At 37.4% G+C, this 19473-nt stretch overlaps 2 protein-coding genes across 2 annotated transcripts in view; one reads left to right on the forward strand and one right to left on the reverse strand.

The window, feature by feature from the left end:
* The window catches only part of LOC126827989 (alpha-L-fucosidase-like), an 18451-nt gene extending 6346 nt beyond the window's left edge, over positions 1 to 12105 (forward strand). The window contains exons 2-8 of the mRNA XM_056102283.1: positions 6936 to 7042; positions 7483 to 7613; positions 7704 to 7837; positions 9801 to 9898; positions 10788 to 10920; positions 11041 to 11211; positions 11646 to 12105. Of these exons, the coding sequence (XP_055958258.1) occupies positions 6936 to 7042; positions 7483 to 7613; positions 7704 to 7837; positions 9801 to 9898; positions 10788 to 10920; positions 11041 to 11211; positions 11646 to 11895 (1024 nt within the window). The 3' untranslated portion in view covers positions 11896 to 12105. The remainder of the gene's footprint in view (positions 1 to 6935; positions 7043 to 7482; positions 7614 to 7703; positions 7838 to 9800; positions 9899 to 10787; positions 10921 to 11040; positions 11212 to 11645) is intronic.
* Positions 12106 to 14929: 2824 nt separating this feature from the next.
* On the reverse strand, positions 14930 to 19273 carry LOC126827987 (alpha-L-fucosidase). The gene is made up of 8 exons (XM_050557569.2): positions 19175 to 19273; positions 18632 to 18738; positions 18283 to 18413; positions 17484 to 17617; positions 17012 to 17109; positions 16436 to 16568; positions 15987 to 16157; positions 14930 to 15270 (listed from the first exon to the last, which is right to left on the reverse strand). Exons 1-8 carry the CDS (start codon positions 19192 to 19194, stop codon positions 14979 to 14981), a joined length of 1086 nt encoding a protein of 361 aa, XP_050413526.2. The 5' UTR covers positions 19195 to 19273; the 3' UTR covers positions 14930 to 14978.
* Between the last annotated feature and the right edge of the window lie 200 nt (positions 19274 to 19473).

Below are 19473 nucleotides of genomic sequence, written 5' to 3' on the forward strand. Positions count from 1 at the left end.
CCGGGTATCCTGCTAGTACTTTATAATAAAGATTGTGATATTGACATATTCTTTATTATAGTTTCGGTTTCTATATAAATTATTAAATGTGTGAATAATTGGGAAACATTATAAAAAATCAAAATAGGTAAATACATATAATAATGCAGTGTCTAAATGTTTTCTAAGTTACTTAGTTTAAATATCCATGCCCATTTACAGGGCATTTTATTAAATGGTACCGGCGGAATCTGGATATCAATGCCAGAACTTGGTCGACTAGTCCATTGGAATTGTTCTGTATATCCTAGTAATGAAACAGTAGTGCTACTGGATGGCATGGGAGCAGCCAGACTCAATATATCCGTTGGCCAAGTTAATGTAATGGCATAAACTGCATCTACCTTTTTAGTATACCTGTAACATTTAATAAATTAAAAAACATTGAGAGAATTGAATTAAATTTTGCATAAATCGGTTGCGATATAATTCAATAAAACTGTATCTTTATTATCAAATTTGTATTAATTAATTAGATGTTTTACTTACCATATGCCACTTGTCAAGGTGTCATTTTGTTTAGACCAAGGCTTTGTGCCTCTAATACCCTCACCATTGACATTTAGCCATTGTCCCATTTGCCTCAACCTTTCTTCAAATATTGGGACTATTGTCCCTTCTTTCGTTGGACCTATATTCATTAGCATGTTACCACCAAAGCTGTATAATATAAATGAAAAGTATATAAGATAGAATCCTTCCATTAAAAAATGCTAAATTCAGTGTTCAGAATTATGATTAAAAGGCATAATTTTAACTTTCCAATCGTTAAACCAATTTTAGTATGTATGTTGCGGGGGTACATCTTGTTCGGATTTTAGAAATAATCGACGTTGTCTGCTAGCTCATTTTGAATTCAATCAAATTTGGTTCTTGCTTGATGGTAATTTAAATTTTCCCCATAGGGGTTGGATAAAAACACCTTCAAATAATGGATTCCGACCAAAGTTGGTACATGTAGAAGCATGGGTGAGAATATTTCAGATCTTTTAAACCCCGCACGAACAGCTTTATGTTTAATGTCTGTCTGTCACACCATTTTGGGACACAATAACTCTGCTTCTAGTTGAGGTGGACACAATAACTAGCTAAGGTAGACACAATTACTATGCTTCTAGTTTAGATTGATACCATAACTATGTTTCTAGTTTTGGTGGACACATCTCTGCTTCTAATTGATGGGGAGCCAGTGGACACAATAATTCTATTTCAATTTGAGGTGGACATCATATAACTCTGCTACCAGTTGAGATGGACACCATGCTTATATTGAGGTAGGCATGATAACCCTGCTTCTAGTTGACGTAGCACATGTTCACAAGGTGAATGAGTTCCATGCGTTAAGCACTGATAAGCAAGTTGTTAGAGGGTTCTTAATAAGTATGAACATTTCCTGCTTAGATAAGTATTTTGAAAATAACACCTCCGCCTGGTCTCGTTGTCTTTTACAGTTTTTATAATGCTTGTGATTATAGCAAAATCCAAATACAAATATTTTGGTTTTCATCTCTAAAATTAAATGCAGGAGGTTTTATGTGTAATCTGTTCAAATCATTTTATTGATAAATAACACTTAAGAACACGTTAAAGATGATGATTGTTCTGTTAACTCCATACATACCTGACAGTCTCAGCAAAAGTAGCTAACAGCTCTTCCATGGTCAGGTATTGACTTGAGTCTGCATTTCGTCTATATCCCCAAGATTGCCTATCGATTGTCATGGCATTAACCCACTTGTGAGGTTGTAATTTACCTGAAAATGTAATATTTTGAATAGAAGGTTTTCTATTTCCGATCACAGCTAGATGATTTGTATAATGTCGAAGATTTTTATAATGTAATCGATTACCTTCACACTTCTTCCCATTGTGTTTTGTGTGTTACGTATATAATGTATCAACTAATGGGTATAATGTGCTTTATTTTATGTACCTACCGGGTTGATATCTATCCCCACAAGTCCACACACCACCATTCTTACATTTACAGTCTGTACCCCATCTATCATTGGTTACAACTTCTTCTTTTACAGGACTAAAACATATAACAAGTATATAGATTAATAATGATTTGTATATGGGTAAAAAAATCGCTACTTCCCATTTTAGATAAAACACTGATTACATCCATCGGATATTGTAATATTTTTAGATAATTACATAATTTGACTTTTCGTGGACTTTACAAATATACCGTCAGAAAAATATAAGTTTAGAGGGTCGAACAAAAAGAAGATACTATGACATGTGCGTCTGTCTGTACACTAAAATAATTGTATTTTCTATTCCCTAAATGGCATTTAGCGAATAATTTGTACGTAATCAAATAAATATTGTTTATTTGATAATCTGCGGAAGAGAAGACGTAAGGTGGGTAGACTGTATGGTTTGTCCGATATGTACGCTCGTATTTTATGTTATGCCTCTGTATGTTCTAATGTTCGTTCCCGTGCAGGGAAATCCACGGTACGATGTTACACAAATTATGTACTGGAAAATATGATTACCACATACCACCTACCTACATTAAACCTACTATGCTGACAATGCCAGATATAAATTTGAACAGTACTGTTTAGCTCAGGCTTATACTTTTTGTGTGCTTGTAAGATACCGGGTTACTTTAGCTACTTGTCATACAGTAACTGTCTAGGTGATGTCCGGATATAAAATTTATATCCGGACATCACCTATGTTTCGAGGAATGTTGATTACCTATCTATTGATAGTATCAAAAGCAATATTCGTCACGTAAACCCACCTATCATTATATAGCCATGCTATGAATTTAGTTGAGTTCCAGTACGAAGCAGGAGCTGCTGCATCTCCATCTGACCACACTATATGGGGTTTGTATCTTTTTACAATTTCATACAAAGCAGGAGTAGTCTTCGTCTACCATATAAGACAACATTCACATGGAAAAGAAACATTAGAAAATATGACTGAATTATCTAAATAAAACAACTGAAATTCCATAATTCAAACGAGAATATTAAAAATTTGTAATGGTCAAAGCTAAGAGTTTTACACTTTTATATACTAAAATGAATGATCACCCACCCTGGAAAATTGGGATGTCGTCCAGTTGTTAGCTTTATCTTGGTTATACAATGGATTCAGCCATTCATACAAACAATGATACAAACCAAAATGTAGATTTGTTTTAGTACGTATAGCTTCGCCTAATTCCCCTGTAAAACAACTAAAATTATTTTAAATTCATATTTCTTGGATTTTAAATTTACTAAGCATGGTTCATCCCTCTGAACAATATTTATTTAAAAATCATTAATTCCGTTTCGCCTTTATAATGTGATACACTATGTAATACGTAGCTAACATATCTCCACTGACGTGTAGTGGGTCATGAAAAGATCGATGTATATCTTGAAGTGTATGGAAGAGATGTGTTTTCGTTGGCTGTTATATATATTCAGTGCGGTAAAATATAAAATATGGACTATAAAACGGGATATTACACATAAAACTAAATACCAACCAACAATGTCTCTCTTTGGGCCAACAGTCATCGAGTTCCAGTTAAATGCTGTACTAGAAGGCCAGTTGGTGTATCCTTCAGCATGTTTACTGGTAAACACAATATAACTTTAAACAAAGAACAATAAATTTGCAATAAGGTTTTGTGGACGATAAACTTATAACTTTTAATCGGAGTCTTGATCAAGAGTAATCAAGAATAGCATTGCCCCAAAAGTATCAATACTGACCAACAAGTAAAACAATTTTAAATTGATTTCGTATCATCATATTATTAGCCGGCATACATATTTTGTTTTTGCTTTCAAAATGATCTTAGCTTTTCTAAGAAATGTGTTCAAACTTACGCTGCTCCAGATGAATTTAATATCTCCGCCCACTGATTAGCATCGTAGAACTCGGCAGTAAAATCCTTCGCAAAATCAGCATACATGAAATCTGGTCTGTAATGGTTTTTCATAAATTCAATATACGAAGGCACCTTCAGGTTTTTCCAATAATTCCAAAACCATTCTGATTCCGAATTAAAACCGACACTTGGTACAGCAAATACTCCCCAGTGGATGAAAATACCAAGCTTACCTTCGTCATACCAAGCCGGCAACGGTCTTGAATTTAGTGAATTCCAATTTGGTTCATATCTTTCCGCCTCACAAATAAGAGGGAGGAGAAAAAGACATATCTTAATATACATTTAAAGTTGGGTGTCTCCTAGGCTGCACTTGATGGAATTATGTTAAATCGTTGTTTGAAGTATACTGTATATGACAGGTGGAAAATTAATATTATCTGAAAAACATATGTTATCTCAGTACGCTCGTAAGTAGAACATATTTGACCTTTTTAAAGTTATGCTTATCTTTAGTGTGCTAGTGAATACAAAAATAAAGTTATTTTATGGCTTAATGGTTTTAACTCATTTTACCACATGGTCAATACATGTAAAAGATGGACGGGGAACAGGACAAATCAATAGTGTCATCCTCTTATTGTCCCAATGCTTCACATCGAATTTGAAATTCGAATCGAATTGGTTCAGGATATTTTGATCCTTAACAAAAAAATCAGACAAATATTGTAGCCTCCAGAGGGTCTGCAAACTTTATACATATTGCGTAGTTTGCGTAAAAAGCAGGGACTATAACTATCGAATGGAAGTTCAGTTGCGTACACAATTCAATCAGATTCAAGAATACGTACTTTAAATCTATTCTAAAAGGGGTTGCAACTCCGACACGGAAGGTCTGGTGAGCACAAAAATCGAACTCATCCATGATCTTTTGATCCTGGACATATTTTTTAAAAGTTTCATCCATTTCGGACAACAATTGTGACCTGTAGAGTGTCCAAAAACAAGTGTGAACGGACGTCAGACGTCCGGGCAGATAGAGGCCACGACATAATACCATTCTGAATGATTTAATACAAACAAAAGCAAAACAAAAAAAGTGTTAACCATAGACATTATCAAGCTATTAGACACTCCCACAGATAAGAAACATATAATATATATATAACTAACACTGAAAATCAGATAGACAAATCTTACTTTAACGAATGAACGGTCTTAGTAAGAAGATTAAATGTGGTTTAGGGGAGTATTACTAAGTGGTTATGTGCTATTGATGACCGTTGTCCCCTGTAAGGCACGATATGAACCAAACTGGGAGTCAATTGATTCACGTCCACTGCCGGAATGGTATGATAAAGCTAAACTTGGAATTTTCATCAACTGGGGAATATATACCGTCCCTAGTTTCCATAACGAGTGGTTCTGGTACAGATGGAAAGGTACACGTGACCCGGATTATGTGGAATTTATGAAGAATAATTATAAACCCGATTTTACGTACCCCGACTTTGCTGCAGATCTGAGTGCTGAGTTCTTCGATCCAAATGAGTGGGCTCGTATTTTGAATTCTTCTGGGGCGGAGTAAGTATTTTCAGTTTTTATACAATTATGTATATATCTGGTATATCTGGTATCATCGGAATGTAAGTTTGCCAGGTTTCCGGTGGTGGGTGTGGTATTCTACGCCCAAAATGCCATGCACCCAACTAGGCCGGGTTTCCGGTGGTGGGTGTGGTATTCTACACCCAAAATGCCAAAAGTGCTCAAAAGTGTACCACATGAAAATCGTACAGCAGTGTACCGTACATCTTCAGGTGTTACAAAAACACTCTAACAGACATTTCTAGTGGTGGGTTACCCCTGACAGAGCTATGTAATTGTCAGACATTTGTAGTGGTAGAGTATCCCTGACAAGAGTTATCTTATTTCCAGCCCACAGCTAGGCTAGATTAGTTGTTCAGTACCAATACAGGAATCATGAATGACCACTGCCAGACAGTTAGTGCGGTGGGTTACCCCTAATAGACACGCCCCAAAATGCCACGCCCCCAAGTAGACTAGATTAGCGGGCACTGTTCCCGTGTTCTAAAAAATTAAATTTTTAGCCAGGATGCGTAGAATACTAATACCTAGCACGTATGGAAGAGGCGAAAGAGGCGATAAACTGCGGTTACAAGAAATTGATTTTTGGCCATAAAACGTTTTAAGGGGTTAAAAATGCGTTTTTGAAAAAAAAATGTTCCTGAAACCGCAGAGTATCGCCACTTCCATACGTGCTAAGTATTAGTATTTTACGCATCCTGGCACAATTTTTAATTTTTTGGACCACGGGAACCGTGCCGGTTAATCTATCGTAGTGGGGGGGGGGGGCATTTTGGGCGTGTCTGTTAGGGGTAACCCACCGCACAAACTGTCTGGCAGCGGTCATTCATGATTCCTGTAGTGGTACTGAACTCCAAAGCTTTTTTAGGGGGTACAGATTTCAACTAATCTAGCCTAGCTGTGGACCGGAAATTAGATAACTCTTGTCAGGAATACTCTATCACTAAAAATGTCTGACAATTACATAGCTCTGTCAGGCGTAACCCACCACTAGAAATGTCTGTACGATTTTCATGTGGTACACTTTTGAGCTAATCTAGCCTAGTTGGGGGGCATGGCATTTTGGGCATGGAATACCACACCCACTACCAGAAACCCGACAGACTTACATTCTGATGATACCAGATATACATGCATTGATACCATATAGGAGAAAATTGGTACACTTTTCAGCTAGGTTAACCCCCTGGGCTCCCGTTCTATTGGCCTATAGTACAGATATTCAGAGTAAAAGCACACTGGCATATACGAAAAGTGAAATAGAATAAAATAGTCCAGAAAGAGAAGATATTGGGTTTGGTGGATAATGAAATGGCGCGTATTGAAAAGACGACGAGAACGGTCACGAGTTTGTTTTGACATTTGGTTAACTTGGAAATAGCTTTGAGACGAAGTTCATGAAATTATGCTTTATCAACAGTTACCTCTCCTTGGTTTACAGATATATAGTTCACTCCAGTAAACATCATGAAGGGTATGCCATGTGGCCTACAAATACATCTTTCAATTGGAACTCAATGGCTGTTGGACCTAAGAAAGACTTAATTGGTAATTATATTGCGTGAAGGAGCATTGTCAGAATTAAAATGAGAATTAAAATGTTGGCCAGCTAGTCGATAGGAGACCAAACCATCGCTTCAGTTTTTGGTTATATGTAGCCTATGTGTATATGAATATTTCTTAACCTTGTCAATTTGATGTCAAAAATGCAACTTGAAATAAATAATCTATGAACAATCGATAAATTCGCTGATAAACTGACCAAACTTACGCGAAAGTTAGAGATATAACCTCGCAGGTCAACATTGTGGCCAATGTCAAAGGGACATTGGTATATTACTTCACTGCTGGGTATTACTTTGAAAATTTTGATTAAGGAAGTCGTGACGCTACTCTTCCGATTTTACTCCTCGTTTTGAGGATATTGGGTATGTGGTTGACTTTTGGGATTGCCCCTTACGTACAGTTTTTGTATGGCTTACTTTCAGGGGAGCTGGCAGCAGCCATCAAAGCTAATACCTCAATCCATTATGGAATTTACCATTCTCTTTTCGAGTGGTTTAACCCAATTTATCTTCAAGATGAAGCTAATGGTTATAAAACTCAAAATTATGTAGACGTAAGTGACTGTTTATGATTTATTGTGTTGGTGTATTTACATATAGTGATGTTTCTGTCCTTCAGTCTGGCTTTCGGGGTTTTGTTTCAGACAAAAGTTATTCCAGCCCTATATGAGATAATTAATACGTATCAACCGGATATAATCTGGGCGGATGGTGATTGGGAAGCCACCAGCACTTACTGGAGATCAACTGAATTTTTAGCTTGGTTGTATAATGACAGGTAATGTAATTTTAAACTATTTAGAAATCAGAAGCTTTGCATTATACACATCGAACCATGCAAAAACTGAACAGACTCCAATATTTGTTTTCTTTAGGGGCAAACTAATGTATGGTGTCCCTCCTTCTGCAAAAGCAATTATAATTTTCACTGGTCGATAGTGCGCCGAAATATGACTATTGAACTTGCAGTGTTTTGTCAGGGGTTTATTCAATAACTATAATTTACTATTATGGAATTCATGGCGTTCATCGACCGTGGAATTTTAAGAGTCACAATCCATGTTGACACGAAGTTTTATTGTGCTTAATCAGTTTTAACACTATCACCAAAAATAGGTTTTTATACGCCCACATTTTCATGTGGGCGTATTATGCGGTCGCCCCTGTCCGTCCATCCGGAGGTTCGTCCACAATTTGTTTGCGGACACTCTACAGGTCACAATGTTGTTCGATTTTAATGAAACTTGAAATATAGGCCCATCACCCAAAGATCTCGCTTCCGTTCGATATTGGCATGTATCGGACCATAACTTCATGTTAAAAAAAAAACCGTTTGAATATATCACCGGTACACCCTAATGACGGCTGAGTTCGAAATTTCGTGAAATTCGGACGTAAACTGTCGGACAAAAAAGCCGCCCCTCTTCCGCAAATAGTGTAAAATTATGGTATATCAAGGTTGTGGAACCTCTAGAGGTCACAATTTTGATCCGAGTTTGATGAAACTTGAATTTCATGTTTATAATCCACGGAACTTGGTTCCTTTCGATATTTGCGCATATCAGATCATAACTTCCTGAATTATGACCCTTGATTGTACGAAAATCGCGTTTTTAGATTCCGGTCTCTCTAGAGGTCAAACTCAAAATTTTTATCCGATTAAAAAAAAAAACGTTTGAATATCACTGCTACACCCTAATGACAGTTGAGTGTGAATATTGTGAAAATGGGACCAAAACTTCCGGACAAAGTGTCCGCCCCTCGTACGCATATATAGAGGCCACAATATGTTGATCCGATTTTGATGGAACATTATATTTATGTTTATATCACAAAGATCTTGGTTCCTTTCGATAATCGCGCATATCCAAACATTACTTCCTGGATAATGACCCCTGATTGTTCGAAAGATTGCATTTTTAGCTTGTGGACCTGCTAGAAGTCACAATTTGTATTCCATTTTAAAATACGTTTAATTTGTATCACCGTTACACCCTAATGACGGTTAAGTTCAAATTTCGTGAAAATCGGACCAAAACTGCTGACAAAACGGGCGCCCACTGTACGCAAATTGTGTACGTATGCTGTGGACCTTCTAGAGATCACAATTTTTGTGAGATTCTGATGAAACTTAAAATATATCTTTATATCCCAAAGATCTCAATCCCTTTCGATATTCGCGTATATCAAACCATAACTTCTTGGATTATAGCCCCTGATTGTACGAAAAATCGCGTTTTGGGGGGGGGGGGGTAGCTTGTTCTCTATACATTTCTTGCAAAATATGGGCGTATCTTGCCTGGCAACCGCTGGTTTTTAAAATGAATAACATTTTTGTGTAGACAATCATTTGCTATGGCAGTTTTACGAACACTGATTCTGAAGTTACTGATCTGCCGCTTGCCAGATGTAATTTTTGAGCGCATGTTGTACTTGACATATGTAAAATGCAAAGGTCTTTACTGTTCCAGCCAGATCTTTTAATTTCATACCTTTTGCTAGCGTCAATTTTAGGATCTTTTCGTTTCTTGATCACGACCTCCCCACCATGTCCACAAAATATGTTCTTTTCTGGCACATGATAGCCCAGTAGGAGATTTAGTTGTAACAAATGATAGACGGGGAAGTGATGCAAAATCCAAGCATGTGGTTTCTGCACCTGCAGCGATCGATTTCAACCAAGTATGTAAATCGGCAACAGATTATTTAAATAGAAACATCTTTATATTATATTATAATAGCCCAGTAGGAGATACGGTTGTAACTAATGACAGATGGGGAAGTGACGCAAGATGCCACCACGGTGGGTTCTTTACCTGCGAAGATCGATTTCAGCCGGGTATGTAGAATCAACATCCCAAATTTGTTAATGTGATGAACTATGGAGACGGAATAAAAGACTAACAATTACACCGATACTACGTTTAAATAAACAGAGGGTCTAAGGTCTACGGTCTACCCCCACCCACTCCACAAAGTCTGTAATATAGAAATAGGAACGAGAACAATATTACAATTTAGAAGGTTATATTGCTTTTTTCCGTACGATATTTAATTTTTCGCACCCTTTTCTCGGATGAATCAACGTTACAATCAGACCCCTAATTTACGAAATATTACGTCTTTAGCTTGTGAACCCTCTAGAGGTCATCATTTATGCTAAAATCAGACCTCGTTGTATCTAATGGCATAATTACTTGTGTGCAATAATCCGGAGAAAAGAATACTTGCGGATAAATTATTTGGGGGGGGGGGGGCGGGGCTAAAGCCACCCCACTCCGCCAGGCCTGACAATGTACACAAATTGATTTTTTAATATTTTATTATGACAACAAAATCAAAATATCAATGGAAGATATCCTCCTGCAGCTTTGATACATCCGGAATAAAAAGAGGTCCATCAAAAGATTTTGGAAAATATTATTATCGTCTACATATCGACAAGTCACGATATCTATGTAATTTAAATACTAAATAAAACTCAACCATGTTTGGTCTGACATTCCTGTTTGAGATTCAACATTCACAAAATTGTACTGATTCGATATCCATAAATGATGTTGAGAGACTATAACTTTTTGTGGTACACTGTATGCGTGATTAACTAAACGAGAAAGAAGCGACACACTGTATGCGAGAATAACCAAAGGAGAAATGGGTCCTTATCCGATTAGAGGCTTGTTTCTCTTTAAAATGGAATAAACATAATTGTTTACGTATTTTAATAGGTGTCTTGCAAAAACGCAAGTGGGAAAACGCCATGACTATTGATCGTGCTTCTTGGGGATTTCGAAGAGAGGCAAATTTAAATGGTTACATAACAACCCAAGATATAATAGCAACTTTTGTGGAAACTGTCAGGTGAGCATATATGATACAACAGCTTAAAAGGAAAATAATTGATGAAGTATATTTAACTTCTCCAGGTTATACAATATAATCGATTGTTAAATTGTCCGTTTTCCACTTTAATTCTTCCAGTTGTGGAGGAAATATGTTAATGAATATAGGACCTACTAAAGAAGGTACAATAACGCCCTTATACGAAGAGAGACTTGCAGATATGGGGTCCTGGCTAGCAGTAAATGGCGATGGTATAAAAGGAACTCAACCTTGGACAACTCAAAATGATACACTCACGTCTAATGTTTGGTAAGAAATAAAGAGCTGGAAACCGTATGCTTATTAGATTACCCTGGGGCGGAAGCTTGGGGCCACCAAAAGAAACCTACCTCTTTCACGTACATATGTGGGATCGAATCTATGACTATGTGGAAAATAAGCCTTATAATCTGCAGTTTAAACCCGGGGAGATAAGGAGGGTGCGCAGAGGTCGTTCTCTCAAAATAAGCTAAACCATTATTTCAGGACTAATATGGTATTTTTTTTAAAATATTCGATCGCTGGAAAACGTCATATCCTATCCTATTTCCACGTATTACTGACGTTTGATTGGGTCATACAGTGTTTAATGGCACGCCAGCGCTAATCATATTGTGATTGATACGAGACAAACGCAGGCAGAAACATAAATTTTGTTTATTCCAAGGTATACTGTTTTGGATTATATTTTGTTTTCTTTAAAGGTATACCAAAAAAGGTACCACGGTATATGCCATAACCCTGAAGTGGCCTAATGGACTTATTTTTAGCCTTGCTGCACCGATGACCCAACCTGGTACAACGGTAGAACTGCTGGGGTATCCTGGTACTTTTTCGTGGAAAGCTCGGGTTGGCAAAGGAATCGACATCATGATTCCTGATATTCCTTTTAACAAAATGCCATGCAAATGGGCTTGGATTTTCAAAATAAACGGATTGGTCAATGTATATTAATAAAAATCTCGTTTTTAGTGGGTTTAATTGTTTTAGCTCATTTAGCTCGTCTTTTAGCTACTGTATATGGGAAATAGATTGTACTTTCTGATCGGCGTTGTGTAAATGATAATTAAAAGGGCGTTCTGATGATTTTCTCGTTTAAGATTATCAGTGTGTATAATCAATGCTATTTTCGATAGTATTTTGGTTAGAAATGATAATAAAAATCAAGTGATATTAAACACTGTTTTTAAAGTCCATTAAGCAATATTAAAGAAAGAGATGTCGCGGGGTAATCATCCCTACCAATGACAAATGAGAACCCAATCACAGACAAACAGACAGAATCCCTAAGACACATCTGCGCACAAGAACACTACACAGGGACATTGCAAACAATAAATGAAAACAACTGATAATCAACAAAAACGGTTATTGGAAGATTTGCTATGGGTACGTCTATCATACTAAAATATATGAAGATCCCCGGGGAAGAACGATCAAAGTAACTTTTTTAACGAACCCAGGTTAATGGCGCCTTCTGGTAGCAAATTATATAAGCTTTCTGTGGAACAATTAATTTCAGGTAAAAACTATCGGAGTCACATCGAACTAAGGCCCTTCTGAAATGGCCTCCCGGACAAAAAAAAAGACCGTCGTATCCTTTATTTGAGCTTCATTTGGCTGAAAAGTGGAAGTCATTATTAAACATCATTTTGAAGTTGTATTTAAACCCACTTGTTGTTCTGTTCGCATCAAGCATTCTCGCCCAAAAGTCAGTTTTGCCTTTTATGCGAAAAGACAAAAATATGACTTAGATCGTTCTTCCCCGGGACTCTTCATATGGTTTTAATTTCAGGCCAGAAGATCCAACAAACAAAAGTTTCTAAGAAATGCATTGAAATACTATTCAAAAAAAGTAGGGGATATTTGATTTTGGGGGCATAATACTAAAATATGCAAATGACTACGAAAAAAGTCACTATAGAACCTAACAGAAGAAACATTTCCAGTTACATGTGACGCCCAAACGCACCAATAGCTACCGCATGGAATGCAGGTGATGCTTGGGATCATCATGGGGGTCCAACCCAAGATTTGCATGACTCTGACTTTGAATGTTACAGTCATTGTGGCATTGAATTCCAGGGTGGAAACATCAGTTTAATTGTTTTAGTGACCAGAAAACAAATTTTGATATGCGTCGGCTTACCCAAAATGAAAGGTTACGTGCCCTTGGCATGCTACAGATCGGCACAACACAGGCGGTTGTGGCGCGGACGATGAATGTTTCTCAGTCTGTCATAAGCAGGTTATGGTCCAGATACCGTGATACACAATCTGTACAGGACAGACCACGCTCAGGTCGACCAAGGGCGACAACTCAAGCCCAGGATCGATTTATCCGTACCTTGGCCTTGAGAAATCGTGTCATCACAGCAAATCAGATCAGCGCTCGTCTTAAAACAGACACTGGTGTGAGAGTGAGTGGCCAGACGATTCGGAATCGACTGCATAGGGGTCACCTTCGCGCCCGACGTCCTCGCGTGATCCCTTGTTTGAGAGATCATCACATTCAGGCAAGACGTCGTTGGTGTAGGGATCGTCAACACTGGGACAATCGACGCTGGAGCAATGTGATGTTTTCAGATGAGTCAAGGTTCACTGCTGATTTTTTGGACAGACGTAGGAGGGTGTGGCGTCGTCGAAACGAGCGCTTCCAAGACGTTAACGTCATCAGACATGATCGATTTGGGGGTGGTTCTGTTATGGTGTGGGGAGGCATCACTGTTGCTGGAAGAACGGCTTTACATGTTGTTGCAGGGCGTGTTACAGGCCAGTACTACCGGGACAACATCTTGGCAGTCCATGTTGTGCCGTTCGCACGACGTCATGGCCGCCGTTTCATCTTCCAGGATGACAACGCAAGATGTCACAGGGCCAGGATCGTTACAGGTTACCTCCAACAACAGAACATCACCACATTACCTTGGCCAGCACTGAGTCCCGACCTCTCCCCCATCGAGCATGTCTGGGACATGCTTGGACAGAGGTTACGTCAACGTCAACAACGTCCTGCCAATGTCCAAGAACTTGCTGCTGCGTTGCAACAGGAATGGGACAATCTGGACCAAAATGACCTTAGACGTCTCATTAGGAGTATGCCACGTCGGATCAATGCTTGTTTGGCAAACAGAGGAGGATTTACCCGTTACTGACTTGGTTGTGATGCTGTGGTAACTTTGCTGTTTGACCCCGGGTATCATTTTACCCTTATAATGGTCAGTCTGTGCCTTACTTAGTCTAACGATCATTTGGAATAAATCGATGAATGTGAACTTCATTTCATTTTGTCATTTGTTTCTTCGTCAGTTTCATTAGGTGACTTTAATAACACTTAAAAATCAAATATCCCCTACTTTTTTTGAATAGTATATAACAGAAGTATCTAGTGCATTTACACTGTGTCATTATTTTACAATCAAAATAATTCTCTTTTGATTGACGTAAGTTTTGAATAAGTAAAAATATTCAGTTTAGTACTTGTCAAATAAAGTAAGAAGAGTTAAAGAGACAACACTCCATAATATATGCCCCCATGTACAAATATTCCTTTACAAGAACTTGAGTGATTTGTACGGAAAATAAAGCAGAATTATTGATACTTTATCTCCACAGAAATATAAAGATGGCGGCATAAAGAAAATTAAAAACATTACATGACAATACCCCATCATGAATTTTTATTTTGGTGTGTTGTTACTTTAATATTGTATAATATTATATAATGTCACAATGTTTGCAAATGTCATAAAATCAACTCGCTGTTTTGGCGTATTACAATAACAAATAATGTTTACTTGGTTAACATACTATAACAACAAGCAAAATGTACGATTCTCTGCGAATTATTAATACCATATTGACACTGATGTGTGGGGTATTTAACACGCCTGATAAATCTCACTATGATAACTATGACCTATGATAACTATATAGTGTATTAAAATATAACAAAAGGTTACCATTACAATAAGTAAAATAATACCCCTCAAATTTTCAAATTTTCTTTATTTTCTTTTAACTGTTTCATTACAATATTAGTGTAAAGTTCGTTTGCCGATAATATGTGATCCAGAATCAAAATGGTTTGCGAGACCTGTCAGTTTAAATGTCACTGCAAAGTTAGAAGGTAATTTATTGTATGGTATTGCTGGAATTGTTATGTCCATGCCTCCATCTAAACGCGGAAGCCAGGCGAGCTGTGGTCCATTATACCCAAGTATGTGTACCTGTGTATCATGATCTGACTTTGGTGCACTTAAACTTAGGGTAACACCACTCTCAAATCCCAATATTATGGCATAAATAACGTTTTGTTTCTTCGTGTACCTATAAAAAAGAATTAATAAATTGATAAATTAACTTTGAATATTTACCCAGACGAGTCCTTTAAGTATTCGATCCACTAGCAGCACTCTCGGTGGAGAGAGACAGAGAGAGAAATGGGGTTTAACGTCCACTCGACACAAACTAGGTCATTTCGGGACTAACATATGGTTTAATTTTATTTCAATAATTCGCTTGCGCGTAGGGGTCTTTAGCAGTGGGAGGAAACCGGAGGACCCGGAGAAAACACCCGAGGTTGGACAGGCGACCCTACTCCTTGTCACGTACCACCAGGGATTCGAAACCACGCCAGTTGACTCAATGGCAGGCCATATGATACAGCGCGCACGTGCTAACCATTCGGCCATCCAACCCCCACTCTCGGTGGAAGGCTAAACAAATATGCAAGACACGGCTGTTTATAATTATGCTAATTTCCGAACATTCGTGCCAGGGGTTGTAATGAGAGTAAGCGCACTCTTTTGTATCAATCCCCAAAATAACCCAAAGTTAAAATAAACCAAAACAGTTAATAACTGGGCAATTAATCTAGCGAAAATTTTAAAAGATTTACCTTGACCCAAACAGTATTCTTATCTCTAAAATAATTATGGTAAAACGTCAGTCAGTACAATGCGTTCGATATGAAATCGTGGAACATCATGCCCTAGCTTAACATCAAATTTATAACATCAGTATTATAATATTATTAAACTTACCAAACAGTTGGAGATAATTTATCATTTTGAGTTGACCATGGTCTAGAACTTTTAATAGCTTCGTTATTAACAGACAACCAATTGCCAATATCTCGTAGCCTTTCTTCGTAAATAGGATGGATGGTTCCTTCCTCGGTCGGACCAACGTTCATTAACATATTACCTCCAAGGCTTGAATAGTTTGAAATGGAATAAAGATTGTATAGAAGATTTTAATTGTAATTATTAATAATGGTTTGTCAGAGTAGTATTTAGTAATATTCAATGGTTTCAATCTGGTAGAATTTAACTGGTCCCGATAATCCAGCACTACCTATATACCCGCCATTGGCGGAGCAAGACTTTTGGCAGTCGAAAAATGACGTAGTCTGCCAAATGAAAGTCTATATGTTTTGTTTTGATATCGTTGATGTCAAAAATGTTAATAAACGAAATGGCTGTATACTAACCTGACTGTTTGTACGAAAGTGTTTATGAGGTCTTGGGACGAAAGAAAACTGTTAAGTTTTGCATTTCGTCTGAATCCAAAAGAACTTTTATCAATTGTCATAACATTTTCCCATTTCTTCTTTTGTAATTGATCTGTAATTGATAACATGCAGTTGAAATAATTTAGTTCAGCTCATGCATGGTAATAAATCCACAATATTTTAAGACCGACCATAGATTAAAGTGGCTAAGTGGTCGATTCGTGGCATTGAAATCGGGTGTAACATTCCACTATTCTGCAGCGAATGGGCTAATGAAGATGGAAATTGTGCCCGGACGTTTAAGCCTAATCGACGTCGAATTCCAACTGCCAGGGGTTCTTTTACGTGCATGAAGTCTAAATGGGGCAGTGATTGTTTTTCCCCTCCGAACGATTAGTTGCTTTTTCTTGTAAGGTCCCCCGTCCCGTCCTGCAACACTGACAAGGGGAAACGACGCTAACAGCTAACAATTCCGCAGAACTTTTTCGGTCAACCTGGGAACTCTGCATGGCATCATCGAAGCGACGATAAATATCTAATATCAGACAATTTTACCTGGCAAAAATCTATCATGGCATGTCATAACTCCACCATGATTGCACCAGGTGTCATAACCCCATCTATCATTGGTTACAACAGAATCTTTGACTGGACTGAAAGTTGAAAATTGTTTGGATGTGAGGAAATGTTTATGGTGCTGGTCAAATAATTAATTGCGGTGGTGTACTGCGATTGGAAACGCCCATTACTAAAGTAACCTGGTTCTTTTTTAGATATTTTGTTTGTATTTTTTTATGTTTGTGTTTGCTTATCTTCAATTTAATTAGTTTTGTTTAGTGCTATACACAGATTGGTGAACGGTGGCTTGTTGTGGCTCGAGTGGTAGCGTTTTCATTGGCTATTTACAAAACACAGACAAAAACACGACACAGTGATAAAACTCATGTGTAACATATAAAATAACGTACGTCAAAAGACGAAATGGATCAGATTGTATCGTAATTATGCATTGTAATATTGATATTACCTATCATTGTACAACCATGCAAGAAACTCCTGGGCTTTCCAATATGACCCTAGCGCTTTATCCAATACATCAACCCATAGTACATCCGGTTTGTAACTCTTTACCAATTCATATAGTTGTGGTAGAGTCTTCGTCTTAGAAATATATAACATAATTTCCCTTTTTATCTGTTAGTTTTATAAGCAATATCAATCGCCAAATGTCCTAATTTGTGTCCAATGGACGTTAAACCCCATTCCTCTCTCTTCCTCTTATAATCAATACTAAACGCAAGTTCTGGCAATCAGAAATATTTTAGTCCAAGCTGTATCCGGTAAGATAGATCGTATTTTAAACATGACCTACGGTTATGTTTATTAAAGGGAGCATTTTGCCCAGACACCTGTTTTTCCACCTACATCTCCTCGAATTCCCACTGCCATGGTTCCTTTACATGTATCCAGCGTTTACTAGAGGACCCCACCCCATCCGAACGACAAGGCAACACTTCCATTGTCAATCCAGTATACTCCATACCTAACTACTGTAATGGGAACTGGGATTGGAAAAACCCAAAGGCAAAGGTTTCTTCTCGGTCAACACCCGGATTCGAACCTGTGACATTCTAGCTGAGCGTTCCATGCCCGCATCGCGTTAAAAAATTACCAAAATAGAAATATCGTTCATTCCGGTGATCTGTTCTCGTAATGTTAAAAAGGAAGAATGTGATAACTCTTAGGAAATCGGAAACTAGGCACATACAATGCAATAAATGATATTGGGACCACTACATCGTATAAATGAATAAAGAAACACCTACGTTAACATATTCTTGGGTAGTAAAATTATTAGCTTTATCGTCAAGAAACAGGGGGTTGAACCATTCAGATAGCGAATAGTAAATTCCATAATGTAGAGATGTCTTGTTTTTGATGGCTGTGCCAAGTTCACCTGTAATAAATATTACACATTTTATATAAATACAAAATATCCGAATCTTCAACTACATATAAGAAAGTATACTTTAGACTGTCCTTTTGAAACTTGAGGTACTCTTATCTTTTGTTGTTTCAATTTACGGCTATCCAGCTGTTAAAGCACAAATCGTAAAACAAACTAAGTAATTCAAAACATATATATGCAATATTGCAAATAAAAAAAAACTTTACCTATAATATCCCTTCTTGGACCTAGTGCCATCGAGTTCCAACCAACGGAATATTTGGAAGGCCACATGGAATAACCGTCATGGTGTTTACTTGTAATAACAATATATCTGAAATTCAAAAAGAAACGAAAATACAAACTACAACCCTGGAAATGAAATATATATATACCGTCAATCTTAAAAAGCAAACGTAAATACGATAATGGCGAAATAATCTGTAGTAACAGTACGAGGACTTCACTTGACCAACACACAAACTGGCCTTCCTATATCAAAATAGTATCGGGTGTTTCGAAGCATACTCTGCCTCGCACACGATTCCCAGTACTACTATTCTACCATACTTAATTGAGTATATACAAGCCTTAGTTAGCTAAATAGATCTGTGACGATAGAAGACACACATCCTGCATATATGAAAAAATTCCGGAAATATTTAGCTGATAGAAGTCAGGCGCACAACTGTCAAATATTAATACAACACAGGAAAAACTGGGACTTTTGGGTCTTGTCAACACAGTAAGAAGGTAATATTCAGACTAACCTACTGTTAGTTTGTTCCATGGCCAGGAGTTCAATGCTTGGATAATTTTCCTGGACGACTGCGTATTCCAATTGTCGGTGTTTGTTTTACGTGCATGTCAATCTTTGTTTGTCGACCAATTCGAACTACTATAACACACTTTCTTTGTCAAGCCATAAGACGGTTGATCTGACTGACATAGTGTATAGTCTCTTTCCATTGTATACATTACAGGAAATGGTAAATAAATATTTAAAAAAAAACATGCCGCCCACTTGTTATAGATGTAAGTAGCGTTGAAGATTGTCGTACACGGGAGG

This window comes from Patella vulgata, chromosome 7 (assembly GCF_932274485.2).
Source record: "Patella vulgata chromosome 7, xgPatVulg1.2, whole genome shotgun sequence".
Taxonomy (NCBI): domain Eukaryota; kingdom Metazoa; phylum Mollusca; class Gastropoda; family Patellidae; genus Patella; species Patella vulgata.

Bases quoted from the DNA above. Each gene is read 5' to 3' on its own strand.
- LOC126827987 (XM_050557569.2), bottom strand. From the start codon at position 19,194: ATGGAACAAACTAACAGTAG. The intron at 16,569-17,011 runs GTAAAATTGTCT...TATCAATTACAG, and splicing joins CCATGATAGATTTTTGCCAG to ATCAATTACAAAAGAAGAAA. The intron at 16,158-16,435 runs GTTAGTATACAG...AAACTATTCAAG, and splicing joins ACTTTCGTACAAACAGTCAG to CCTTGGAGGTAATATGTTAA.